The 22,177-nt window shown below is 55.9% G+C and overlaps 1 protein-coding gene across 2 annotated transcripts in view; it reads right to left on the bottom strand.

Moving 5' to 3' along the window:
* The window catches only part of KCNT1 (potassium sodium-activated channel subfamily T member 1), a 91,914-nt gene that overhangs the window by 12,531 nt on the left and 57,206 nt on the right, over positions 1-22,177 (bottom strand). For both annotated transcript variants that reach the window (XM_064468548.1, XM_064468550.1), the window contains exons 3-19: positions 13,628-13,707; positions 12,394-12,493; positions 11,168-11,224; positions 10,765-10,813; positions 10,144-10,203; positions 9,200-9,274; positions 8,758-8,841; positions 8,149-8,243; positions 6,177-6,357; positions 5,917-6,081; positions 5,040-5,176; positions 4,731-4,794; positions 3,796-3,904; positions 3,166-3,274; positions 2,086-2,235; positions 1,677-1,915; positions 350-566 (exon numbers count right to left, since the gene is read on the bottom strand). In XM_064468548.1, coding sequence (XP_064324618.1) covers positions 350-566; positions 1,677-1,915; positions 2,086-2,235; positions 3,166-3,274; positions 3,796-3,904; positions 4,731-4,794; positions 5,040-5,176; positions 5,917-6,081; positions 6,177-6,357; positions 8,149-8,243; positions 8,758-8,841; positions 9,200-9,274; positions 10,144-10,203; positions 10,765-10,813; positions 11,168-11,224; positions 12,394-12,493; positions 13,628-13,707 — 1,971 coding nt within the window. The remainder of the gene's footprint in view (positions 1-349; positions 567-1,676; positions 1,916-2,085; positions 2,236-3,165; positions 3,275-3,795; positions 3,905-4,730; positions 4,795-5,039; positions 5,177-5,916; positions 6,082-6,176; positions 6,358-8,148; positions 8,244-8,757; positions 8,842-9,199; positions 9,275-10,143; positions 10,204-10,764; positions 10,814-11,167; positions 11,225-12,393; positions 12,494-13,627; positions 13,708-22,177) is intronic.

Genomic DNA, 22,177 nt, shown 5'->3' with positions numbered 1-22,177 from the left:
AATTAACAGCTTTAAAGCCACAGTAAATAATTATTTTGTATTTTTTTTATTTATGTGCAATGGAGAAATAGGCTCCTCTTTGCATCGGTGAGTGAAGGGAGGCGTGAGGACTGACGGACCAACCCTGTCCATCCCCAGCAGTGTCTGGCTCAGTGCAACCTCTCTGATACCCAGAGGAAACTTCTCCAAAGCCGCCCAAAAGGCTTATGGCCAAGTGGCAATTCCCCATCTAACAGCCGTTGCTGTGCTCAGAAAAAGCATCCCTCAGGCACCATTAAACACCCATCATGTGCAACGGTCCCCGTCTCTCTCATACGAGGGGCAGCTTGACCGAAGGCGGGCGACTCACTCCACAACCGCCGACCCCTCCTCATCCGACTGCGTCATCTCGTCTTCCGACTGGTCGCTGAGCAGGTCGCAGGGCAGCAAGGACGAGGTGTCGGCCAGCTCGAGGACGGGTGCGATGCTGGGCCGCCGGTTGCCCGAGCCGTTCTCCGCCGGCAGCGCCAGCTTGCTGCTGTTAGCGGGGCGGCACTCTGTGTTTTGCAGGTCCATGGCTACTGTACCTGGACACAGTGGGGAAGGAAGCACAGCAAACACGCTATAAGGAGGTGAAGAGAGCTGTGTCGGCAAAGCGTCGCGCCCTTGCGCCCTGCACGGGGACGAGGTGGGGCTCGCGAGGCCGTGCATCGTGCCAGTTAAATACAACCCAGATGAAGCTAAACCATTCCCGGGCACAGGGAGTGCAGGCAAAGCACCCACCAGCGACCTCCAGCCGGGCAGTGCTGCAGGGAGCATCTCCCCAGAGGCACAGCTCAGCTGCTCCCACGGCAGGTGGCCACCTCCTGCCGAGGCTCTCATCTCCGTCTCGGCCAAACAGTGACTTTTAGATGGCCAGGAAGGCGGGGAGTTCCCCAGCACGCAAAGCGCAGGCGCTGGGCTTGCCAGGCACTGCTGCCCTGCTTGTACCCGTGCAATTTCTCTCCCTCTCATTTCTCTTTGCCAAAGGTCCCTGTGAACTAGCCACATAATGAGAACACTGACAAACGCTGTTCAGCAAAGTGCTTTGCGGCTTGCTGGGGCATAATCTATGCAAATTGCTGCTCATGAGTACAAATGAATAAATTATTTGCCTGAAATATAATCTGCTCGTGTAGCGCAGCCTCCCCAAAACTCGCTCCCCCCAGACACAAGCTGGAAATAATGACTCGTGGTATTTTTTTATTTGCAAAAAATGCACTGCTCGCTACAGAGCAAACTATGCTCTTCGTCAGGCTGTGAATCATGAATGTGATTTAGGATGCAGCCAACAGCATTTATTCTTCCAGCCCGGGCTTAAGGGATTTATGCAAATACGCAAATACCATTAATGATAATGGACATCATGAGCTTTACAATGATATTTGAGCTTGCTGAGAGCACCCAGTGTACAAGGAGCAGCGTGTATTTTACTCGTGAGGCGACTGGGACAAGGGATGGAAAGGGATTTTCAGTGGCTCCCAGCAACACCCAGGCAGGGGGCATGGCAAGGAGTTTGCAAAAAGCAAACTAGAACCAGACCTGGGGAGATGAAACCAAACCTGGGGGAGGAGCTGGAATGGTATGTGCAGGGCCCTATCCTGCCCTCCTGGGGAGCCCCACGGCACCCCTGCCCTGCTGAGGCCCCACCAACTCACCCATGCTGGCGATGATGCTGTGCACAGGCAGGCGGGACGGGCCGTCGTACGTGCCTCTCCCCGCAAAGCCCTTCTTCTTCTGCTTCTCCTCCTGCTTGAAGATGAAGGCAGAGTTCTCCTCCTTGGTGATGTTGATGTAGAAGCAGGTGTCAGACGCTGCCATGATGTGCCGTGGGCCGGGGTTCAGCAGGATGCTTTTGTTCTCCTCCCTCCGGATGCCGATCAGGCAGACGCCGTACCTGTGCCGGGAGCACGACATGGGCATTCCCAGCTGGAGAAAAGTCCCTTCGGGGCTTTGTCCCTGCACAAAGGACCTCACAGCATCCTCCAGCCGCAGCCCCGACTCCCCAGGGACACAGACTGGCAGACACGCCCTGCCCACCCCTTCCTGTCGCCCTCCTGCCCTCACTTCTTGTGCGCGTGGAAGGCGGCGTAGGTGAAGCTCTTCCCTTCATACTCCATGAAGAACTTGCTGTCGCCCATCCGGATGTGGTAGACCTCATTGCCTGAGCAGCGCCCGTACATCCGCTGCCACTGCTCCGGGGACTCCTGGCCCTCCCTGCAACGGCAGCAGCAGCGTGCGGGGACGGGACCCTCGCATGGTGCTGGGATGGGACCCCCCAGGTGCCAGGACAGGACCTACCCCCAGTGGTGGGACGGGACCCCGCTCAGTGCCGGCACAGACCCCGGCACGCCAGCCAGCTCCCGGGGCAGAGCCGCCCGGCAGGAGCGCTAATAAGCGCTGAAGCTGTTATTTAGACCAACAGGGGTGAGGTTATGGTGATGCATTTCCACGAGCTGTTGGTGTTCACAGGCTGAGGAGAAGCTCGTTTTTGTTTCAGATTTTAAGTGCCTTTATCTTTAATAAGGGCTCTCGAGGGGCACAGAGGCAGGGTTCAGAGCCCGTGTTGGCAAACGACTCCGAGTACGGGGTAAGAGCTCTCTGTGAAGGATGTTCCATATTCGTTTGATCCCACATTACCCAAAATTCAGACGTTTCTGATGGGCCAAGGGGCGCAGGATGTGCACCACCGCTTTACCGGGCTGGCAGAGCTCCTCGCAGCTGTGCTTTATATGAACCCACCAAACAGCCTGCAGGGTCTGGGTTTGCACAGGCTGGGAATTAACCTTCCCTTCAGTGGGTCCATGCCAGTATAAACAAGACACTTTTATTCCCAGTCTCTGGAATGGTGGTGTTGGCCAGCCCATCTGCACTGGTGGCCTTCCCTTACAATATTGGCTTTTGTTCTCAACCTGGCTGGGGGTCCCAGGTCCCAGTAGCTGGCTGGGGGTCTCAGGTCCCAGTGTGCTCCCCCAGGCCCCCACCAGAACCCTCCCCTCCCAGGCCCAGAGCGCCCACCAGCAGCTCTGCCGTCCCTCCATGCTCAGGCTGGGGTGATGGAGGCAGGGGCAGGCAGGGGCAGGGGCAGGGGCAGGGGCAGGCAGGGGCAGGCAGGGGCAGGCAGGGGCAGGCAGGGGCAGCACTCACTGGCCGCGGGAGGTGTGCACCAGCAGCGTGATGAGGGTGGAGGTGGCAGGGCAGACGCAGTTCAGCGCCAGCATGGCGTATTTGCACTCCTCTTCGCAGACGACGTGATCTGAAAGGCAGAGGGGACTGTCACGGCAGGGAGGGGGGCAGCTGGGTTCCTCGGCCACTACTGCCCAGGGGTGCGGTAATTTTGGAGTGGTGTTGGGGGCTGGGTGCTTCCTCCTCCTGCCAGTCCGGGAGGGCTTTCAGCCAATCCAACAGACCATGGGGAACACCACAAATGGAATTAATACAGGCAGGAAAACAGGGATGCAGACTGGAAACCAGGTGGACACCAGCCCACCAAGGCCACTGCCGCTGTGTCCGTGGGGACACACACATGGGTCTGGGGTGCCCTCACACAGCTGTCCCCTGGTCCCAGGCACGTTGCTGCAGGCCTGTAGCACGTGCATCGTGATAAAGGGGCTGGCAGCCCTGAAATATCTTCCAGCAATTGGGAGGCGTCTCAGCACCAGGTCATGGACTCCTCCAAGACAGAAACACCGCTGGAAACATCCGTGATGGCAGGTAAGAGTCCGGAGCAGCGAAGCGAGCAGTGGTGCACGCTGCCACGCAGCCCCTCCAACTCACCGGCAAACTTGACGTGAAACTTGTTTTCAGGCTTTAAGATCTGAACGTAGAGAGGACAGTTTGGAGCAAAATCTTTCACAGCCCAGGCTCTCAGGATGGTCTGGTGGTCCTAGCCAAGGAGAAGAGCAACAGGTACTTATCTGATGGCTTACTTTCCCTAATGCTTCCACACCTGGGATGAACCCCAAAGCACCCAGCCACCGTGGAGATGTATGGCAAGGGCTCCTCCAACGCCCACTGCTAATGGGGGATAACCTCCCTCCCCTGCTCCCCAAAGCCCAGCACCGATGGGAAACTGGGAGCACAGAGGGAAGGCGAGCCCACGGGGGCTCAGCCAGCGGCGTGCTGCTGCATATCCCCGTGCCATCCCCATTCCACCTTTGTGTTTCTCTGCGGTCACTGCCTGCCCACGGGAACCCTTTGGCAGCTTCGTTACAAGCAGAAGAGCCAAATGCCAAAGGAGGGAAGGGCCTCGGCAGCAGGGAGGGAGCACGGCACCCTCTGCTCTGCACATTAGCACCTGCAGAAAAGACCCCTCCAGTGGGGCCGCGTGGGGTCAGGACAGCACGGGCAGACGGGAGCCTGGGCAGCGTACCTGGCACCGGCCGGCAGCCAGAGCTGTCACTGCTGCCACCTCCTCCCTCTCCCTTGGCTCCAAAACTAAGATCTTCCCAGCAAAGCCCCTGCCCAGGCTGCGGTAAGATTGCATCAGGTGAGGAGGTTTTGGGGTGAGCTGCCCCAGGGCGCGCGGGGAGCACAGCCTGTGTGGGTGCCCAGGGGATGGAGCTCAGCACCTGAGCCCCGCGCTCTCTCCCCGGCTGCCTCCCAGCGCGCTCCTGTGCCGTGCAGAAGCAAGATGCAGTGATGACACTGGTGCCTTCTTGCCTGAGAAATGAAAAAATCTCCAACCGTGCCAACCCCCAGGCCTGGCTTACCGCCGCAGTGCGGTCCACCTCATTTCGGCTGCTGAGAATGAAGCAGGCTTCGCCGTTGTCCATCCTGCAAACACAGAGCAGCGACCCCATGAATTGCATGGGCCAGCAAAGCTGGACATTTGCCCATACCAGCCAGGGTGCTGCCAGCCCCCTCCGAGACCCCAGCCAAGGCATGCAGGGACGCCCATCATCATGCATCTGGGCTGACATTACTGGGAACCCTCCTCTGTGGCTCCAAGGCCTGCAGGCAGCTCAGCAGTGCGGCAGGACCGGCCTCGCCGTGGGTGTGCAGGATGTCCCTCTGCTCACTTGGCTCTCATGAGGTCCTGGTCCTTCAGCGCAGAGCCCTGGAGGTAGATGACTCGCTGCGACCACAGAGGGATCTGCAGGACCCGCCGCACCTGGATATCCATCTCTGTCGGGCAAAGTATCACCACGTAGTAATCCTGAAAGAGAGAGGCTCGCATGGGTCAGCAGGCTGGCGAGGGTCTTGAAAAACACATCAGCAGCTTCACCACTCTGTTCTGCATAACAAAGCCAATGCAGGCACATCTGCACGCCCACAGCAACATGGAGCCTCTCACAGTTACAGAAACAAGCCGGAATTTAAAGCTTGAATATGTGGAATCAAGGCTGGGCGATGGTAATGAAGCGTATATGAGTGGTGGAATGAAATGCAAATCTGAAACACATCTGTGACGCCCTCATCCTAGGGAGATGGAAAGGCACAGTCATTTGCTTGAAGATCACTTATTAGGTGGGGATACTCCAGTTAGTTAGAGCTGGGTAAATCCCACTGAGGTTTAGCAGTTACATGTTCTGTTTCTGTCTGAGATTCTTCATTCAGTAAAGACGCCTTCAAATCTAGAAGAGTCCCTCTGGTCCCTCTCCACGTGCTGGCACAGCGCTGTAACAGGCCTGGCCAGAAAACAGGGCGGATCAGGCAGAGAGAGCCTCACGGCTGAGATGGCAAAGTGAGGTGGCCACAGGGTACCACTTGTCACCTCTCCTCGGCCAGTGGAGCACATGCTTTCTGCTGCTGGGCTGGGTGGTTTTTACCTTATTCTTTGCTACAGCCACTGTAGCAGGGCACTCACCACCAGCAGCAACACGGCCGTGCCCAGCAAGGCTGCGAGCCCCGCAAGGGCAAGCATTGACCAAGCACATGAGCGTTCCTCATCCTCACCTGCAAGCGCGGGTGGGCGTAAAACTCATTGAGAAAGTCCATGAGAAGATCAATCTTGAGGGAGCTGACACAAAGGACGACATGTTTCTCTGTCTGGGCACGGTGACGGCTGTAATTGCCTCCCGACTTCTGCCTCTCCATCCACAGGTAGACAAGCTCCTCGAACTGCAAACGAAGGCAGAGAGCTGATGTCCCCATCGGCGGGGCTGTCTGGGAGCAAGCTTTACATCCCTCTCCGTCCTCGGCCACATGGGTCTAACCTGGAGTGGCAGCACGACCAGGGCGACGCAAATCATTATCACGACGAGCAGCTGGGAAGGCCAGATCTTTGGTGTCACGTCTCCATAGCCCACAGTGGAAAAGGTGACGATGCAGAAATAGAAGGACTTGAAGAGGGAGAGCTTCTCACCTGCTCTTTCTAAATGCTGGATGCCACAGGTCCTGGAAGGAGAAAGCACACACCACAGTGAGCTCTTCCCTGCCTGGGAGACAGGCAGTGCCGTAGCTCCTGCTGAGGTCAGTGGGGAACCCTAGAGGGTGGCTTACACCCCTGTCCATGGAGGAAACTTCTCTGTAACATGCTGTCAGCATCAGCAGGGGATTTATGCCACCAACAGAGTTGATTCAGCTCATGGCACCTACAGATGAAGGAGTTACCTTGACGTGGTTGCTCACCACAGCAGCGTGGGGAAGTCTAGGTCTTGGGTGACCAGCCACAATAAGACCATGCCATGGATGGCATGAGGAACATCACCTGGGGGATACCCTTGCATTGCAAAAAACTAAAACGTGGGAGCAAGCATCTGTGCCTGTAAGGCTCTGGGAGGACTCAGCCCATGGGAAGGCCTCTCACTGACAGAGGGGAATGTGCTCTGGCAGGCAGGAGGCAGGTCCCATTGCCCACTCCCAGCCCTGTGCCGCTGCCCTCGCAAAGCCCTGCCGCAGAGCCGCCTCGCTCCCCGCGGTTAGGCAGGCAGCGTAACTCCTCAAACCTGCAGTTTCAAAGTCATCTTGCTAAACACAAGTGTCACCGAAGACATCCTGGACCCGACCTGTAGCCCTGATGCATCCACCAAGAAACACGTCCAGGGCCCCAGCAGGCAGGAGGTGCCATGGGCAGGGAGCACTGATGAGCTCCGAAATTGCATTAGTCATTCACATCAAAGGATCATCTTTATTGCCAAAGACCCATGAGCCTAAAAGCTTCATTTCCTGTCCATTCAACAACTTAATTGGTATTATATACTTCAAATCCAGACCATGGGAGCCAAAGGAAAATTCAAGAAGCCTAATTCAAAGCTAAGTACCCAGCGATGTGAACTGACTCCTTTATAACAAGACACCCCTGTTGTTGGCAATGCGTGGGGTGAAGGGCCCAGTTAATTAGCAGGAGCCCCAGTGGCCTATTACAGAAACGAGCTCAGCAGCCATGCTAACTTGGGGGGGAGGAAGAGTGCGGTCAGAGCCAGCAAGTGCAGTGGGTGCTGGTGAATGAGCCGTCACACGCGTCCCAGCGCGTGTCCCCGCGGGAAGCTGCTGTCCCTGCCCTTGACCCTGCAGCGCTCACAGCCCTGCTCTGAGACCTGTGTGTCCATATCACCCATCTCCCTCTGATAATGCCCTCATCCTCATGTGCACCCATTAAAAAGTTGCTGTTAAAATCATATAATTAGGGAGGATAATTAGTTTCTAAAATAGGAATTGATCTTCCCGCTGTTCAGTGAGCTGGGGAATGAAACAAGGCAGGAAGGAGCCCAGTGCTGGGGGGCTGATGGTGCAGGGGGTCCTCCCAAAGCTCTAGCAGATGTGGCTGTGCACAAGCCAAAGCCCATGGATGACCGTGGAAACCTGGGGCACGTTCCTCACCATGGCTCCCCCAATTCCAAAACTCAGCCTGAGGAACAGAGATTGTCCCATTAGCAAAGAAAGGATGCCAAAGACTTGAGAGTTCAATCTGATGAGCAGTCCTGAAGAGATATGCTTCCTTCAGTGTGCACAAACCTCTCAGGCTAAAAATCTCAAGCTAGAAGACACCACTTAAAGGCAGAACCTCCTCTGGCTTCCCAAATCCCCACATTATGCCTTGGCAGTGCCATCCCACCACAGCTGGGAAGGTCCCGCACCCCGCCCCCTCCTGGAAGCCCTGTGAGAGCCTGGCTCCACCAGTCACCCCTGGGACATGCAAAGCTGATTTCCTTGGATGAAGAGGATGAAATGAAGAGCAACACTCACCCCGTGAAAACAAGACACAGGAGGGTGCAGATCAGAATGAGCACCTGGTTAAACATCGCAGACTGGGTCCTTTGTATGGCTCGATGCAGGTCGTTCTGGGAAGAAAGGAGAGGACCCACCAACTCACAGAGGCTGAGGGTAAAGTACTCCAAGTACCAAGTGCTGTCTTGCTGGCTCCAGCAATGCCCCCACAGATGGCGGTCAGGCCAGAATTTGGCCCTTGAAAAGGGATGCGCGTTTCTGTGAGCGGGTCTGGGCTCTGCTGCTGGGAGAGACAGCTCGAGCGGGCACATGGGAACGGCTGGAATATCTTGTCCTCCTGAAACACCATATGCTGGGACAGCCAGAGGCCGTCCCTGTCAATGCACAGCCAACAGAGTCAACGTGGCTCAGACACTGAAGAGCTCCTACTCAAGTCCGCAGCCCAGCAGCACCAGCTGGCAAAGCCTCACCTCCCACCAACCCCAGCACAGCTGCATGTGCTGAGCCCCAAAAACCTGCCCAAGAGCCGGCAGCAGGCGAGGACCCCCCTCCCAGCCCCACCACCCTCGGCATCCCTAGGGCAGAGGCACCCAGGGTGAAAGGGGTGGGATGCATCGGGTCACTCACAATCATGTTCTCCAGGGCGTACTTGGCAAGCCAGCAGTTCAGAAACACAGGAATGAACAAATTCCGCAAAGGAGGCCAGAATATCTATGAAAGCAAGAGTTACTCGCAGGAAAAATCCATGCTCTCTATCAGAAAAAGCTATAAACAGCCGATTTGAACCGTGTGGGGAGAATCCACCTCCAAACTAAGCACCAGCCCCTGCAGAAGCTGCCACTGAAGGTGGTCCCACCCCCCGGCTGCAGCGGGGCATCAGAAAACAGAGGATGGTTTGGGGGATAACACTACAGAGGAAGTCGTTATGTTGAAAAATATTGAAGAAAAAAATTTCCTGCCAGCTTTAAATACTTCTTGGCCAGACATCCATTTTTCTTTATTTCACCACCAAAACTACAGTACTTATTAAACTTCAAGCTGCTTTAAAATGTCACTGGGAAATACTCACCGTGATAATAAATGGCACCGTGTTGATCATCTCAAGGATGAATGAAATGCGAAAAATCTGTTCCCAGATGTTCCCCTGAGGAATTAAAAACAAATAATAATTAATTAAGCTTAAAAATCTGCCAAATGAAAACTAAAAAGCTCCCACTCTGCCACAGACCCTGCTAGATGGGGGGAGGTACGCCAGAGCAACCAGAAGAATGCTCTGGTTTGCCTGTGGGAGAGAGACACAGTGCTGGTGGCAAACATGCTGGAGTCAGTAGCACCTTCCCAAGCTCTTCAGTCCCTTCCGCAGCCACGACACCCCTCTGTCTGTCACTGCTGCTGCCCAAAGCCAGGCGACAACAACGCTTCGTGCAAGGACGGAGAATGAGAGTGACTGACACAGATTGCCGGCCCTCAAACCAGGCGGGTGACACAGGGTCTGAGCCTTTTCTGCCAACTCTCCCAGGGCCCCTGAGAAGATGCCATTTGTTACGGTCACTTTTCTTGGCCATTTTAAGGGGCTTTGATCCAAAGGAATCAGTCTGTGCCTCTCCCCGTCTGGCTTGGAGCAGTGCCTGCTACCTCCGGAGGCAGCAGACCTCAGCACAAGCAGGGGTCATGCCGCTGAGCTCAGGTCCAGGCCCTCAACCTTAGGAGACTCAGTGTGCTTCAATCTGGCCCCCCAGAAAGGCAGTGACCCTTTGTAAAACAGGTCTGAATTTAAAGAAAGGTGGAAGAAGAAGAGACCCCCCCGGCTCTGCTGTACTAAACACTTATCCAGCAGCCTGCGGGGGGATGAGAAAGGAAAACAGCCACAGGCAGCTGACGTATCACCGAAACAAGCATCCTCTCCGGATGCTTCAGGCTTCAGAGAGCTCAAAGACAGAGAAGTGAATTCATGCCGGGGGGCTCAGACCCAGACTGTGCATCACTGTCCACCGCCCGCCCCGGGGCACTTACCTTGTAGCTGAGATAGATGAGCAGCATGGTCTCCAGAAAGCTGATCAAAGCTATGCTGACCTGCAGAGATGGACAGGCAAAGGCTGCTGAGGACTCATTCGATGCATCGTCAGTCATTCAGAGGACACAAGCACCTCTGCTGAGCCCTCCCTGTCCCGTGCACTGAGGAGCCTGTGGGTACCACAGACGTGGGCCTGGTCGTTTGATTTCTCTGCACCCGTTTGTGTGAATGTCTGCCACGCACGAGCAACAGGCACGCAGGCAGCCCTGAGCAGGGGCTGGCGGGCGCTCAACCCTCCTGCAAGCCATTCCCCAGGCAGGCGCCCAGCCTGAAAATAGCCTGTTACTGGTGCAGCTGCATCCAGGCTGGGGAGAAGCTGAGCCAGCCTCATGATTTTTTATTCCTACAGCTTTTCCTCTCCTACCAGTCCCTGGGATTTTCACGCAGGGCCATGTTGTTGCTCCCAGCAGAAGCCCCAGCTCACTTTCTGCTCATGCAAGAGAACCCGTTGCCCCTTGCTGTTGTGGGCAGAGGATGCACAGAGACCCGCTGGCAGCAGAGATCAAACCCCAGCTCCTGCTGTGCTCCTGCACGACCACGCCCGAGGTCTGGGCACTCACCTGCACAGCCCACAGTGGCATTTTTCTATCAACCCAGAAGATGTGTGACCTGCAAAGAAAATTCAAAACAGATCTAAACCATAGCCCAAGTAGCAACGCCTTTACCCCCCCACCGAATGCAAATCTGAGGCCATCACTGACGCAGGATCCAGCACAGGACCGGTACTGGTGTTCCTTACTGCGCACTTTGTTCAAGCAGCCTCTGCACCAGGAATAAGCCGTTCCCAAGGTTGCAGCCACAGGCACTTGTCAGTTGATTCAATCCTGGGATGCTCCACATCCCTCGAGCAGGCCCATGACCATGAAATGGCCACAGGCAGCTGCCAGCACCAGCCACATCCATCACTGCATTCCCGCACCCCAGCAGAGCCAGACCCCAGCACCGGAGCAACTCTCAACTCACCAGTTTATCTTTGTGGACTGGTTGAACGCCGTGTAATTCTGCTTTTCGCATTCCCAGCTGGGAAAAGAGAAAGACAAAGCGGGGAAAAGCAGTCAGCAGAGGGGAAGGAAGGAAAAAGGGTGCTGGTGTGGACTCCTGTGCTCATGGGGTGCCCTTGCTGCTCTGTCCTGATGCAGGGGTGGCCCCCGGACAACACTCCCATGGGTCCAGTCACACACTGGTCCCTATAGCCAGGGACAGGAGCATATCTCATCCGGGCCATTTTTAACATCTTATTACTGGAGAATAAGACCTGCCAGGTACTCCAGCCTGTACCAGAGATGCTGCGAAATGCTGATACTCACTGGGCATGGGGCTCCCTGGGCTGCAGCTGGGAATTACCAGGTTACAATTAGCAAAAGCTGCTGAGCTTCAGCTTCTAGGACAAGGCTAGCCGGGTCCCGAGCAGCCAGGCAGCATTGAGGCCAAGCCCTCCCCCTGCCTTGCTGCGAGGGATGCGTTCCTGCTGGTCAGCACTTATTTTGCCACACACCCTCAGGAAAGTGGACTTCTCTGAACTGGAGCCGTGCTAAACCTTTCGAGGCTGTGTGTCTGTGTCACGCTTAATTCTCTCAGGTTTGAAACCACTTTTGGAGCGTGCAGATGCACTTGGTTGTCTGCAACCTTTACAAAGAGAAAATCAAATTGCTAATTCTCCCAGCTCTTGAATAAAAAACCCCACACTGTAGGTGAGCTAAACAAAGCAAGGACATATTAAAAATAGGCTTATAGTGAAACTCAGAACAAAGCTGATGTATGGAATAATCTGTCACCTCAGGGATCTAAATGGCAAAACATATTTCCTTCCCAAATGCTTAAATGGGATTTAGCATAAGTGTCTGCAAGGGCATCAGGATTCAGAAAATACTTGCATGGTGATGCCTTGTAATCATGAGCTCTTGCTGCGTCTGAAAACCACGCTGCACTCCTGCCCGTTAGAGCCAGGCAGCATTTGGAAATGAAGGGGACACCTTCCCCCCATGCGCTGTGCAGGGCCAGTGGGCACCCACACACCCGTCCATGGGGTTTGAGCAGGGAGCAAAGCCCACCAGAGCAGCAAGTTTGGCTAAGCTACCATATCAAACAGCTGGAGTGAGAAAACCCATCCGTCGTGCATCTTCACAGCCGCCGTGAGTAGCTGCCATGGCACAGGGCGGTGTGGGGAGCCCGGCGGCAGCGGCACTCACCAGCCTATGCCCTCCTCTGGGTTGTCGAGCAGCACGCGGACGATGTACAGGAGGCAGGTGAGCAGCTTCAGCGAGAAGTTGAAGAGCCGGATCCGCAGGCCTGCAGCAGAGGGGAGCATGGCGTGGGTCAGACAGCACACCCCGGGCACCCCACGCACCCCACAGCACAGCCTCTTTAGTTTCCCACAGGCTTTGCAGGGCCTCTTGCATGGCAGGACCCCACCGAGCCCCATGGGAGCTGCCGGAGCCCCAGGGCACGCAAACTTTGCACATGCTTTGCCTGGGGCTCTACGTGCCCTACCCTGTGTCAAATACAGAGGAGACTAATACAGAAATAAATAATGATGAGTCAGCTCCTTGCTGGCCCCAACAGTTGTGAGACAATGAGGGAGCTGCTGGAGTGTATCCCCCTCATTAGCAGGCATCCATTAAAAAGCATCGGAGGGGCAGAATCAGGGCTCCACTCCGCTCACCACACTGCAAACAGCTTGCAGGAGGAGGGGCAGTGAGAAAAAAGCTGCTGCTTTAACCACTCTCCCTCCCCAGCCAGTTCATCGGGTTATTACTCAAATTACAAGTGAGAAATTCATCACATTTTCATTAAAAACTTCCCCGTGGGCATCCTGTTGTGCTGCACTCCAGCTTTTTAACAAGACAACAGGATGCAGGGAGGAAAAGAAAATGTAAAATTATAAATTAACGAGCGGACTCCCTCCAGGCAGCTAATGACATCTCGGAGAAAGAAAATAAAAACACCATTAGTCAAGTGGAGGCTAATCTGGATGGCTGAAGCAGGAGCGGGTAACTCACAGCCTGCCTCCGCTGTCCCACAGCCGCTGACCTCCCTGCAGGCACAGGGACCATCACCAGCTGCGTGGCGGGGACATTTGCTCCTTGACCACCCTCCAGGCAGCTCCTGAGGCCCACCCTGCTCCTGGCCAATTTGTCCCAGCTGGTTCCTGTGCTGTGTTTGTCCCCAGCGAGCGAAGGTGGCAGGCAGCACCCCCTCCTCCCCATGCATCCCCCCCAAACCAAGTCAGCCAACACCCAACAGAAGGGCCAACAGGCAGCAGCAGCCCTGGGCTGGGCAGTCAGTGCTGGGGACACACGGGGAAACGGCCGCCAGCAGATGGCAATGGCTTCTCGACCCACGAGGACGGAGCACGGCTCTCAGGCTCGGGCAGGGTTTGGGTTCGCCCAGCAGACTCTCCACCTCCACGCACGGAACACTCACTCGACCGTTGGTTTTTGATGAAGAAGAGCTTCAGCCGCTCCTTGAAGGTGTTTTCATTCACGTAGAACTCGACCTGAACCCTGTGGGGGAAGTGCCCAGAGGAGCCCATCAGCGGGGCGGGAGGTCAGACTGGAGCCCCCAGGAGCCCTGTCCCCCCTGTCCTGGCTAGGTGACCCCCAGAGCAGCACACCGCAGACCCCCGGCTCAGCCCCAGGCTCCCGGCTGCTCCCACTGTACCAAATCTCCAGTACCACCAGCTATGGCCACGAAGACACGGCACATCGACAGCTACAAAAGCAGCTGATGAGACCCACGGGGCCAGGTCTGTTTTGGGTTAAGGGCTTTGCTTTCATTCACATGCAACTGGCTGACATCAGACTTGCAAACTTTTCCTTTCCCACACACTTTACAATGTTCAAAGCCTCCCAGGAAAGCGGTGCCCTTGAAGCAGCCTCCCCCAGCAATGTTTTATCTGCTCCGACTCCCCGTGGCTGCAGCAGAGCAGGAGCCAGCAAGGGCGATGTCCCTGGTACATCCATGCCCCGGCTCTGCCCAGATAGGAGCAACATTCAGCATCGAAGCTGTTAAAAACCAAATCCAATCTAAAAGGAGAAAAATTCCCTTTGTTGCTAAGATACCACATTTGGCCATTCCAGAAAAACCCAGGAGCTGCCAACCAACTCTGAACGTCACTTGGCATTCGGAGCCGCTGGTGACTCGTGGCAGGGGGACAAGGCGCCGCGGCAGAGAGCCGCCCGCCGGGGCACTTCGCAGAAACCGGCAGGGAGGAGCCGCAGGTGAACCTGAAAATGGCCCATCCAACGCTGTGACCACCATGGGCACTTATTCATCTTCAGCTGCTCTAGTCTCCATCACCGACACCGGTCCCCACATGCTGGGTGGGTGCCCATAACCACGCGGATGGGGAAAAGCCTCGCCAAGGCTGGAGGTTCCTCCCCACCGATGCTGGCGGGGCTGGGATCAAGCACACCCGGACTAAGGGTGTGCAAGCAAAACCGGTCCCTGCTCAGCTCACCTGCCACTCGCCTCTCCGATTACTTTATAAACGCCTGCAGCCCTTTGCGAACTCACTTATTCACACCAGGCAGGGTTATAAATTACACTCCTGCCCGCTAAGTCCAGGCTAAAAGGGATCGCTTGCCTCGGCTTTAGGCTCTAAGCAAGACAGAGTCTGTTCATTACTGTTACAGCTGATAACGCAGTTAAGTGCAACAAATTAGCTGTTTCTCCTATTTCACTGTATTCAACAAGTCTCTTAAGTGAGTGCTACTATTATTACTATTTTTTTAACTGCTTGGACGAAGGTCATCAAAACCACATCCATCAGGCCTATTACCAAGCCAAAGCACAGACCGAGGTGAGCAACTTCACAGTGACAGTCATTAAACCCACCACCCCCATTTTATTTCGCCCGTGCAGCCCCTGTGCACACGTGTGGCTGGCTCCAGCCCAGCGTGCCGCCCGGCACATGCCGCTGAGTCGTGATTTATTGGAAAGCAGCTGCTACTTGCTCTGACAACAGAGGGATAAAGAAATATTTACTGAGCGTTAATGCCGAGCTGATCGGGCAGCAAATTGGGAAGGGGTTTTATGAGACCCTCATTGCTCAGGAGCCCCTCATCCCGGGACCCATCAGTCCCCGCTGGCATTTCACAGCCAGCCCAACCACTCCTGGGGAAACCGCCTGGCATTTAAGAAGCGTGGCACACCCGTGACAGCTCCCTGGGCCTTCTCATGGACCCCCTTATCAGGTGTACAGTCCGATTTTTAATTTAAAAGGCTCTTATGTACAAAAAGCAAATGCATGGCAAGAAACCCATCACCTCAGGCATGATAGCCAGGATAAAATTTTATACAGGCTATCAAACTTTACACACTTCTGCCATAAGCCAGTAACTGCTCTCTCACTTAACCTCCCTCGGAGCGGCACAGTGGGAACCCACCGGCAGCTGCCTGGTCTGGCGGCTGGCAGGGACCCGCTGACGGGCTCAGGGTGGCTGATCCGCTCTAAGACCCCATCCTTCAGCATCTCCCTAACGCTGCTGGAGCAGCACAGCCTGGAGCAGAGCCAGCACCCGGGAGGTGGGTGAGACGCACCCGTCTGAGCCCCTCCAGCTCCTGGAGCTGCTGTGGGCAGAGCCGAGGGGCTCCTAGCTGCAGGCTCATCTTGTCCCCATCGATGCAGCCAAAGAGGCAAAAAAATCAGGAGTCTTAACTGGGAAGCAAATGCTGAGATCCCGTCGCCCACCCACAGGCACATCCCCTGCAGACCCTGCGCCCTGGCTGGGTCCCTTGGGGGAATGTCACGCACTGAGCAGCTCCGTAACAGGGGTGACAATAACCAACAGCCTCGCTGGGGCAGTCACCGACCTACGTTAAGGCATTTGGCGTTCGTGCTGGTTGCACTGCCAAGGGGAAGGACGCCCAGGCACGGCCAGCAGCGCTCAGCAAACCCATCAGCAGTGACGTGAGCGCATCGCTCCTCACCAGGACGTTTCACTTGATGCAAAGTGAGGAAAATACTAAAACACAAAGGCACCTGAGGTGGCAGCTGTGGGGTTTGACCAAGAACATACCTCACCCCAGACGTCCCCAGCCAGCAGCAGCAGGGATGGGAGCTGAGCCTGCATCTCCCCTGGCGCCCCGATGCTCACGGGGACTGGCCAGCCTAAGGAGCAGGGAGGGCGGGGGCTTTGCACCAAACCCGGTGCGTGTTCACCAGCCGCACTCGCTGGTAGGAGAAGGGAGCAGGGAGGTGGGCAGGCGACCACGGACCCTGCTTGGGGACCACGAGCACTGGGGAGCGAGCAGGCGAATTTATGAGCGCTGGCTCAGCCAGCACGATGCCTCGGGAGCAAGCAGCCAGAAACACAGAGCTTCACAAGCACAGCTTTAACATGTGGTACAATGAATCATTTCCAAAGCCAGACTTGGCCAATAATTTATCTGTGTCAGGGCATAGATCAGCTGCCACAACTGACACTGCACACACAAGCTAATTGCTCCTTCTGCTTATTAAAAATGCCCAGGAAATTCTAGGAACCAGCCTTCAGCTCCCTCATGAGCACGGGGCACCCCATTCATCAGAGTCCCTGAGGAGAGGGAGACTTCAGGGAGCATGATTCCTCTCCCAGCCATTCGCCTCCGTACCAAAGAAACAAACAGCAATATAAATCTCTGTCGCCAGACAGATGGTTTGCTGATCTATAGCGTTGCAGCCCACCTCGAGACTATGAATATAAACGCTGATGGATAAGAGAACTGAATGATCAGAAGAGATCTTACTTTTTATGACAAAGTAGCCCATGTATTCATCCGTCATAACGGTTGCAGGAAGAAGAAACACTTGGAAAGCAACTGAAGCAGGTTTTGGGGGGGGAAAGAGGGTATTTATCACTGCAAGGAGATGAAGAAATAAAAGCATGCAGAAAGACCATGTCCCTGTGCAGACAACCTGCCCTCGCTGCTTTCTGGGCTGAGCCCCTGGAGCTGTATGGGACCCTGCAGCGGGGTGACCACCCCACAGGGCTTCTCTCTGGAGGAGGAGGGAGGGGAGAGGAAGGGCTTGGCATCACGGGGACCGGCACCCCACCCCGGCCCGACAGCCCGCTCCGCAGTGCCGGCTTAACCCAACACCCCAGAGCCGACCTACAGCTCAACGAGTGATAGCTTTTACCAGGCAGCAGCAATCATCCAGAAGTATCAAAGCTCCTACTCCACTTCCAGCTGAGGGAAGGAGATTATATCATCTAAAACGTACCCTTTAATTTTGCTGTCAAGAAGTTAACTTCAAATAAAAATCAAGCTAAACTCTGACTGCGTTACCGCCCCAAATCACAACCCCCCACGGGCTCTGATTTCACAGCATCTCAGTCGAGGCGGTCCATTTAAACTGCCCCCATCCCCGGCACCCCTCCGGGCGTCCCTCCTGCCAGCCGGGCAGCGTGGTGCCAGCCCAGCCCGGGCAGCACCGAGGGGCGCAGGCAGCGCCGTGCTCTGCGGGAAGGGGGCAGGCAGCACGTCGCTCCCCCCGCCTCGCCCCGGCTGAACCTCCCCAGGCCGCGCAGATAATCATCGCAGTACGAGTTTAGTTACAAGCCCTCTGCTTGGAAGTGTAATTACCACTATTATGCACTTCATAATGCCTGAGCAATTTCATTTTCTTCTCTGTTATTTATTGTGCTTTATTAATATAAGCTTAGAGTCAATTTGTTCTAAGATGATGAACTCCCAGAAAAGGCACAATAGTTTGTTCGGAAAAGTGCAGGATGCGAGACCAGGATGAGCACAGCCTGGCTCACAGGCATTAAAATAGACACCGAGGAGCCCAGCCCCAGCTCCATACTTGTACCTTCCCCAGAGAGCTGGGGATAAACACGCTCCCCTTAAAGACAAGTAAATCACAAAAACTAGCAACCCACGTGCAGCCCCATGCCGGGGCAAACCCGCACGGGCAGCGCAGGCAGGGGTGTGGGGACGGAGACGTACCCCCGAGCTCTGTGTCCCTGGGAGACTTCCATGGGCAGTTGGGTGCCGGCAGCTCCCCTCGGGTCCCCACGGCATGTGACAGCTGCCGGCCATGGCCTGAAAACTGAGACAGCTCCAAAATCCACCAGCCAGCCAAGGGAGCGAGCTGCCACCCCCCTCTGGGACGCTGCCCAAAGCCTCCCCGCTGCTTTCTAAAGAAGGGCTTAGGTGCCCAGGGTGCTTTTGTTCATAATATAGTGACTTCTTGCCACGAGAAGTGTATCTTCAAATAAATATCACTCTTGAAAGACAAGAAAAATACCTCAGCATCTCTCCACAGCTCCAGTCCTTGCTCTCACACTCTGGCTGGGTGGGAAATGCTGTTCTTGTTCAAGGAAAATTCTCAAGAAACTTCTCCCATCACGTAGCAGCACGCAAACAAGACTCTTCAGAGATTTGGGGGTGGAAAAACCAACATGAAACCAAAATCTTTGCAATGTAGTGGCTGCCAACCTCTGCCAAGTCTCAGATGAGACCCCACTGAATTCCCCCACTCTGGCTGAGCCCAGAGGACGGCGATTCATCCTCCCTGCAAAACCACATGGGTCAAATGCATCAGAAACGTGGCTGTGGCATACAATAGCTGAAATCAAAGAAATGTGCTGGTGGCCCAGGTGGGCTCACCGGGGATGGGCTGCGGGTACCAGATGCAGCTCCAGGCAGAGGAAGGTGAGGAGCAGCAATGGAAGCGCAGCCCTGCAATGCTTCTGCTGTCAGCATCCCGCAGTGCAAGGAACAGGAGAGGACATTGTGCAGAAGGCAGCATGCTGCTCAGCGAAGGCACCGCGCCGCAGCCGGGCTGCCTCCGGTCCTTTGCTCAGCCACGGGCCCGGCCCAGCGGGCGGCCGGTGCCAGCAGAGCCCCGCGGCAGGCCAGGACGGCTGCCCAGCCCCTGGCTGGGTGACAGCCCCTCTGCCCCACAGCCAGCCCGGGCACGGGGCATCTCCGCCACGCGCCGCGCCACGGAAAGCTGAGCAGAGGCCAAAGTCCTTCCCGAATAAACCACCGAGCCAGCCAGCTTGAGGCTCAGATACCTGCTGATGGCAACCACACAAACTACCCAGACACCCCTCCAGCAGCTGCCCGCCCTCCTCATTTCCTTTGGAGATGCTCTTTCCTTTTTTACACCTTTCTCTTGATGGTAACAGGTATTCGGGTACAAAAGCTACAGCGAAACGGATGACATCGAGTGAGCTTTGCATACCAAACACCACCTCTGAGGTATATTCATTTGCCATCCTCCATCTAGCCCAAGGTGAGCAAAGGACTGGGGAAAGGAACGGCTACAGCCCTTCCCACCAGAGCTCCCAGCTCGCCGGCACGATGAGCTGCTCCCAGCGCACAGCTTTGAGATGGAAAGGGGGAATAGCTGTACGGCTGTGTGTGTATAGAAAACCTGGGCGCCTGCCAGAGTGAAAAACAGGGAACATGCTGCCCCCACGCTCAATAAGCAGTAATTGAACAATTACTCAAAGAAGGAAGGTTGTGGGTTTCAACAAGGCTGCACCGGCTCAGTGCCGGCGAGCGTGCAAGGAAACGGCTTCAAAACCGCACAGGGCTGCACGGCTCTGGGGTCCGGGGGGCATCTCCTGCCGCAGCCCCCCTGTCCCCTGCATCCCCCCCGTGCACCAGGCAGCCGTGTGGGGAGCAGCCCACAACACGGGCGCTGCAAAATCTGCCGCCTGGTTTTGTTTCATGGCACCTTCCGCAAGCTCCGGGCTCGGCTGGCAGCCCGCGGTGGCCCGGGTGCTCGCAGGGCAGCGGCGGCGTGCTGTGCTGCGTCCCTCGTCGGCCGGGGAGATGCACGGGCTCGCCCCTCCTGCGGAGTAGCTGGGCAGGATTGATGCTGTGCCGCAGCCGAGCGCGGCTGGACGCTCCCGCATCGAGCCGGGTAGCACCACCAGCACAATCACCAGCGCCGTGGCCGGGTGCTTTCCTCCATGAATATCTCGGATTCCCCAAACACCCCTGAACGTCTCTCGCTGCAGCAACTTCTCTGATAAATCTCTGTCAAGTTTTTAAACAAGAAAGCACAAAGCAACCAGGGAGGCACTGGGAGCCGGGGCATCATTGCCTCTTCCTGCTTTGGGGGGCAAAGCCCCTCCCCAGCCAATGCTGCCGACCCACAGAGGGCCAGGGAGAGGGGAGACCTGACTCAGGGCGAAGGGCTGGGACCAGGAGGGCAGGTTTCAGCACCTGAGCAGTACGTGAGAGCACTTGGGAGACCAGTAGGAGAGCCTGCATGGTCCAAAAGGCAAAATATTGGGAACAGGGGAGATCTGCCCATTTTCAACGAAACCCTCTTGTCCCCCATCCCTTAGTAGAAGCAGTACTGAAGCCACTTTCCCCTTGTTCTGCAGAGTCCCAGCCGATCCCTGTGGATCGTGGCACCGGCCAGCCCCGAGGCGCTCAGCAGGTCCCACGTCAGCCTCTCCCAGGCACTGTCACAGCCCCACGGGAAGGCAGCTGCTCCCACCAGCTCCAGCCCCTCGGCCAGGCTGCCTGCTGGCCCTGGAGGGCTGATGGAGCACTCTGAGCCATGACGCACGCAGTGACAGGAATGAGTTTGCTGAGCTGCTCGGGCTCTGGGCAGGGAACATGCTGAGGCACATCACAAATGATGATTAGCAAAAATTGAATCCCACAGCAATAGACAAACTGCACTGGGAACCAGGATGCTGTGGCACACTTTGCCCCAGCACCAGCTCAAAACCTTGTTTCGTCAAGATTTCATGCATTTACCATGAGAATAAATCAGAAAAAAAGCATCTCCTATTTTATTATGATTTTTGCCCAAAGAAAGGAGCAATATTGCCAGCCACTCTGCAGCAAGTTAAACACAGCTGGATGCAGGTCATGTCATCCTGGCTCCAGCACTAACACTGCAATTTTATTTTTGGGGGATGCAAAGCAGGCTCCAAGCAGCTGCTTCTGGAAAAACTCTGCCTAAGACCAAGGTTGGCTTCAAAGGCCAGTCCTCACGGCCACTCATGGATTCATAGAATCACAGAATCATTAAGGTTGGAAAAGACCCTTAGGATCATTAAGTCCAACCACCAACCCAACACCCCCAGGGCTCCTAAACCATGCCCTGAAGTGCTGCATCTATGCGTTTTTTGAACACTAATCATCTTGCACCATGAGATGAACGATGCCCTGACCTCATCCGCACAAGCACTCTTGTGTTGATAGGACAAAGGCAGGGCCGGAGGCACGGCACCCAACGGCTCCGCCAAGCAAGGGGTTGGCCAGCCCTGGCACACACCGATGGAAAGGCTTCATGAATCTGTAGCCATAAAAAAGAACTCTGCTGTTGACTTATTTTTTTCTTTTTTGTTTGTTTGTTTATTTTTTTATGAGGGAGGACATTGCAATGAAACCAGAATTTTTATCAATTCCTCATTCCCCGAAGGCAGGTATAAATCCCTCTCCAACTGCATTTAGCAGTTGCAGAGCTCATTTTCAGGCACCAAACAAAGCACAGGAGGCAGCAGGGATGCACTCAGGGGTTGAAGAGCTCTCAGTGCAAGTGCCCTCAGCACCAAAGAGCAAGGGGCAGTGATGCACCGCGGGGCCGGCAGCGTGGCACCAACCCGGCGGCATCCCATGCTCTGTAAAACATGAGCTCGGCTCCAGGGTGAAGCAGGAGATGATGCTTCATCCCAGGGCTGCTCCCAGGCTGGGAGCCCCTGCTCGGGGCCATCCCCGGGGGACAGCACTGCTCTGGGTAAGGGCACATGTGTGCACTGAGGGAAGGTGGCACAAGGCGAGCACGGCCGAGAGGAGCCGGGAGAGCACCGAGGGGCTCCGCGCCGTGCCCATGCACAACCCTACCCACACACCTGCAGCAAGCCAGGGAGCGGGCCCTGGCCCACATCCTGCTCCCAAAGCTGGGTGCTGAGCCAGACCGGCCAGGGAGCCCCTGCCAGCAGTGATGTGCTATGCAGGGGCCTGATCCAGGCCTCTCCCACTGAGGGCAGAGGGCTCTCGCTTGGCACTGTC

This window comes from Phalacrocorax carbo, chromosome 18 (assembly GCF_963921805.1).
Source record: "Phalacrocorax carbo chromosome 18, bPhaCar2.1, whole genome shotgun sequence".
Taxonomy (NCBI): Eukaryota; Metazoa; Chordata; class Aves; order Suliformes; family Phalacrocoracidae; genus Phalacrocorax; species Phalacrocorax carbo.
Note: the sequence above shows the minus strand (reverse complement) of the source record. Positions and strands in the feature narration are given on the sequence as shown.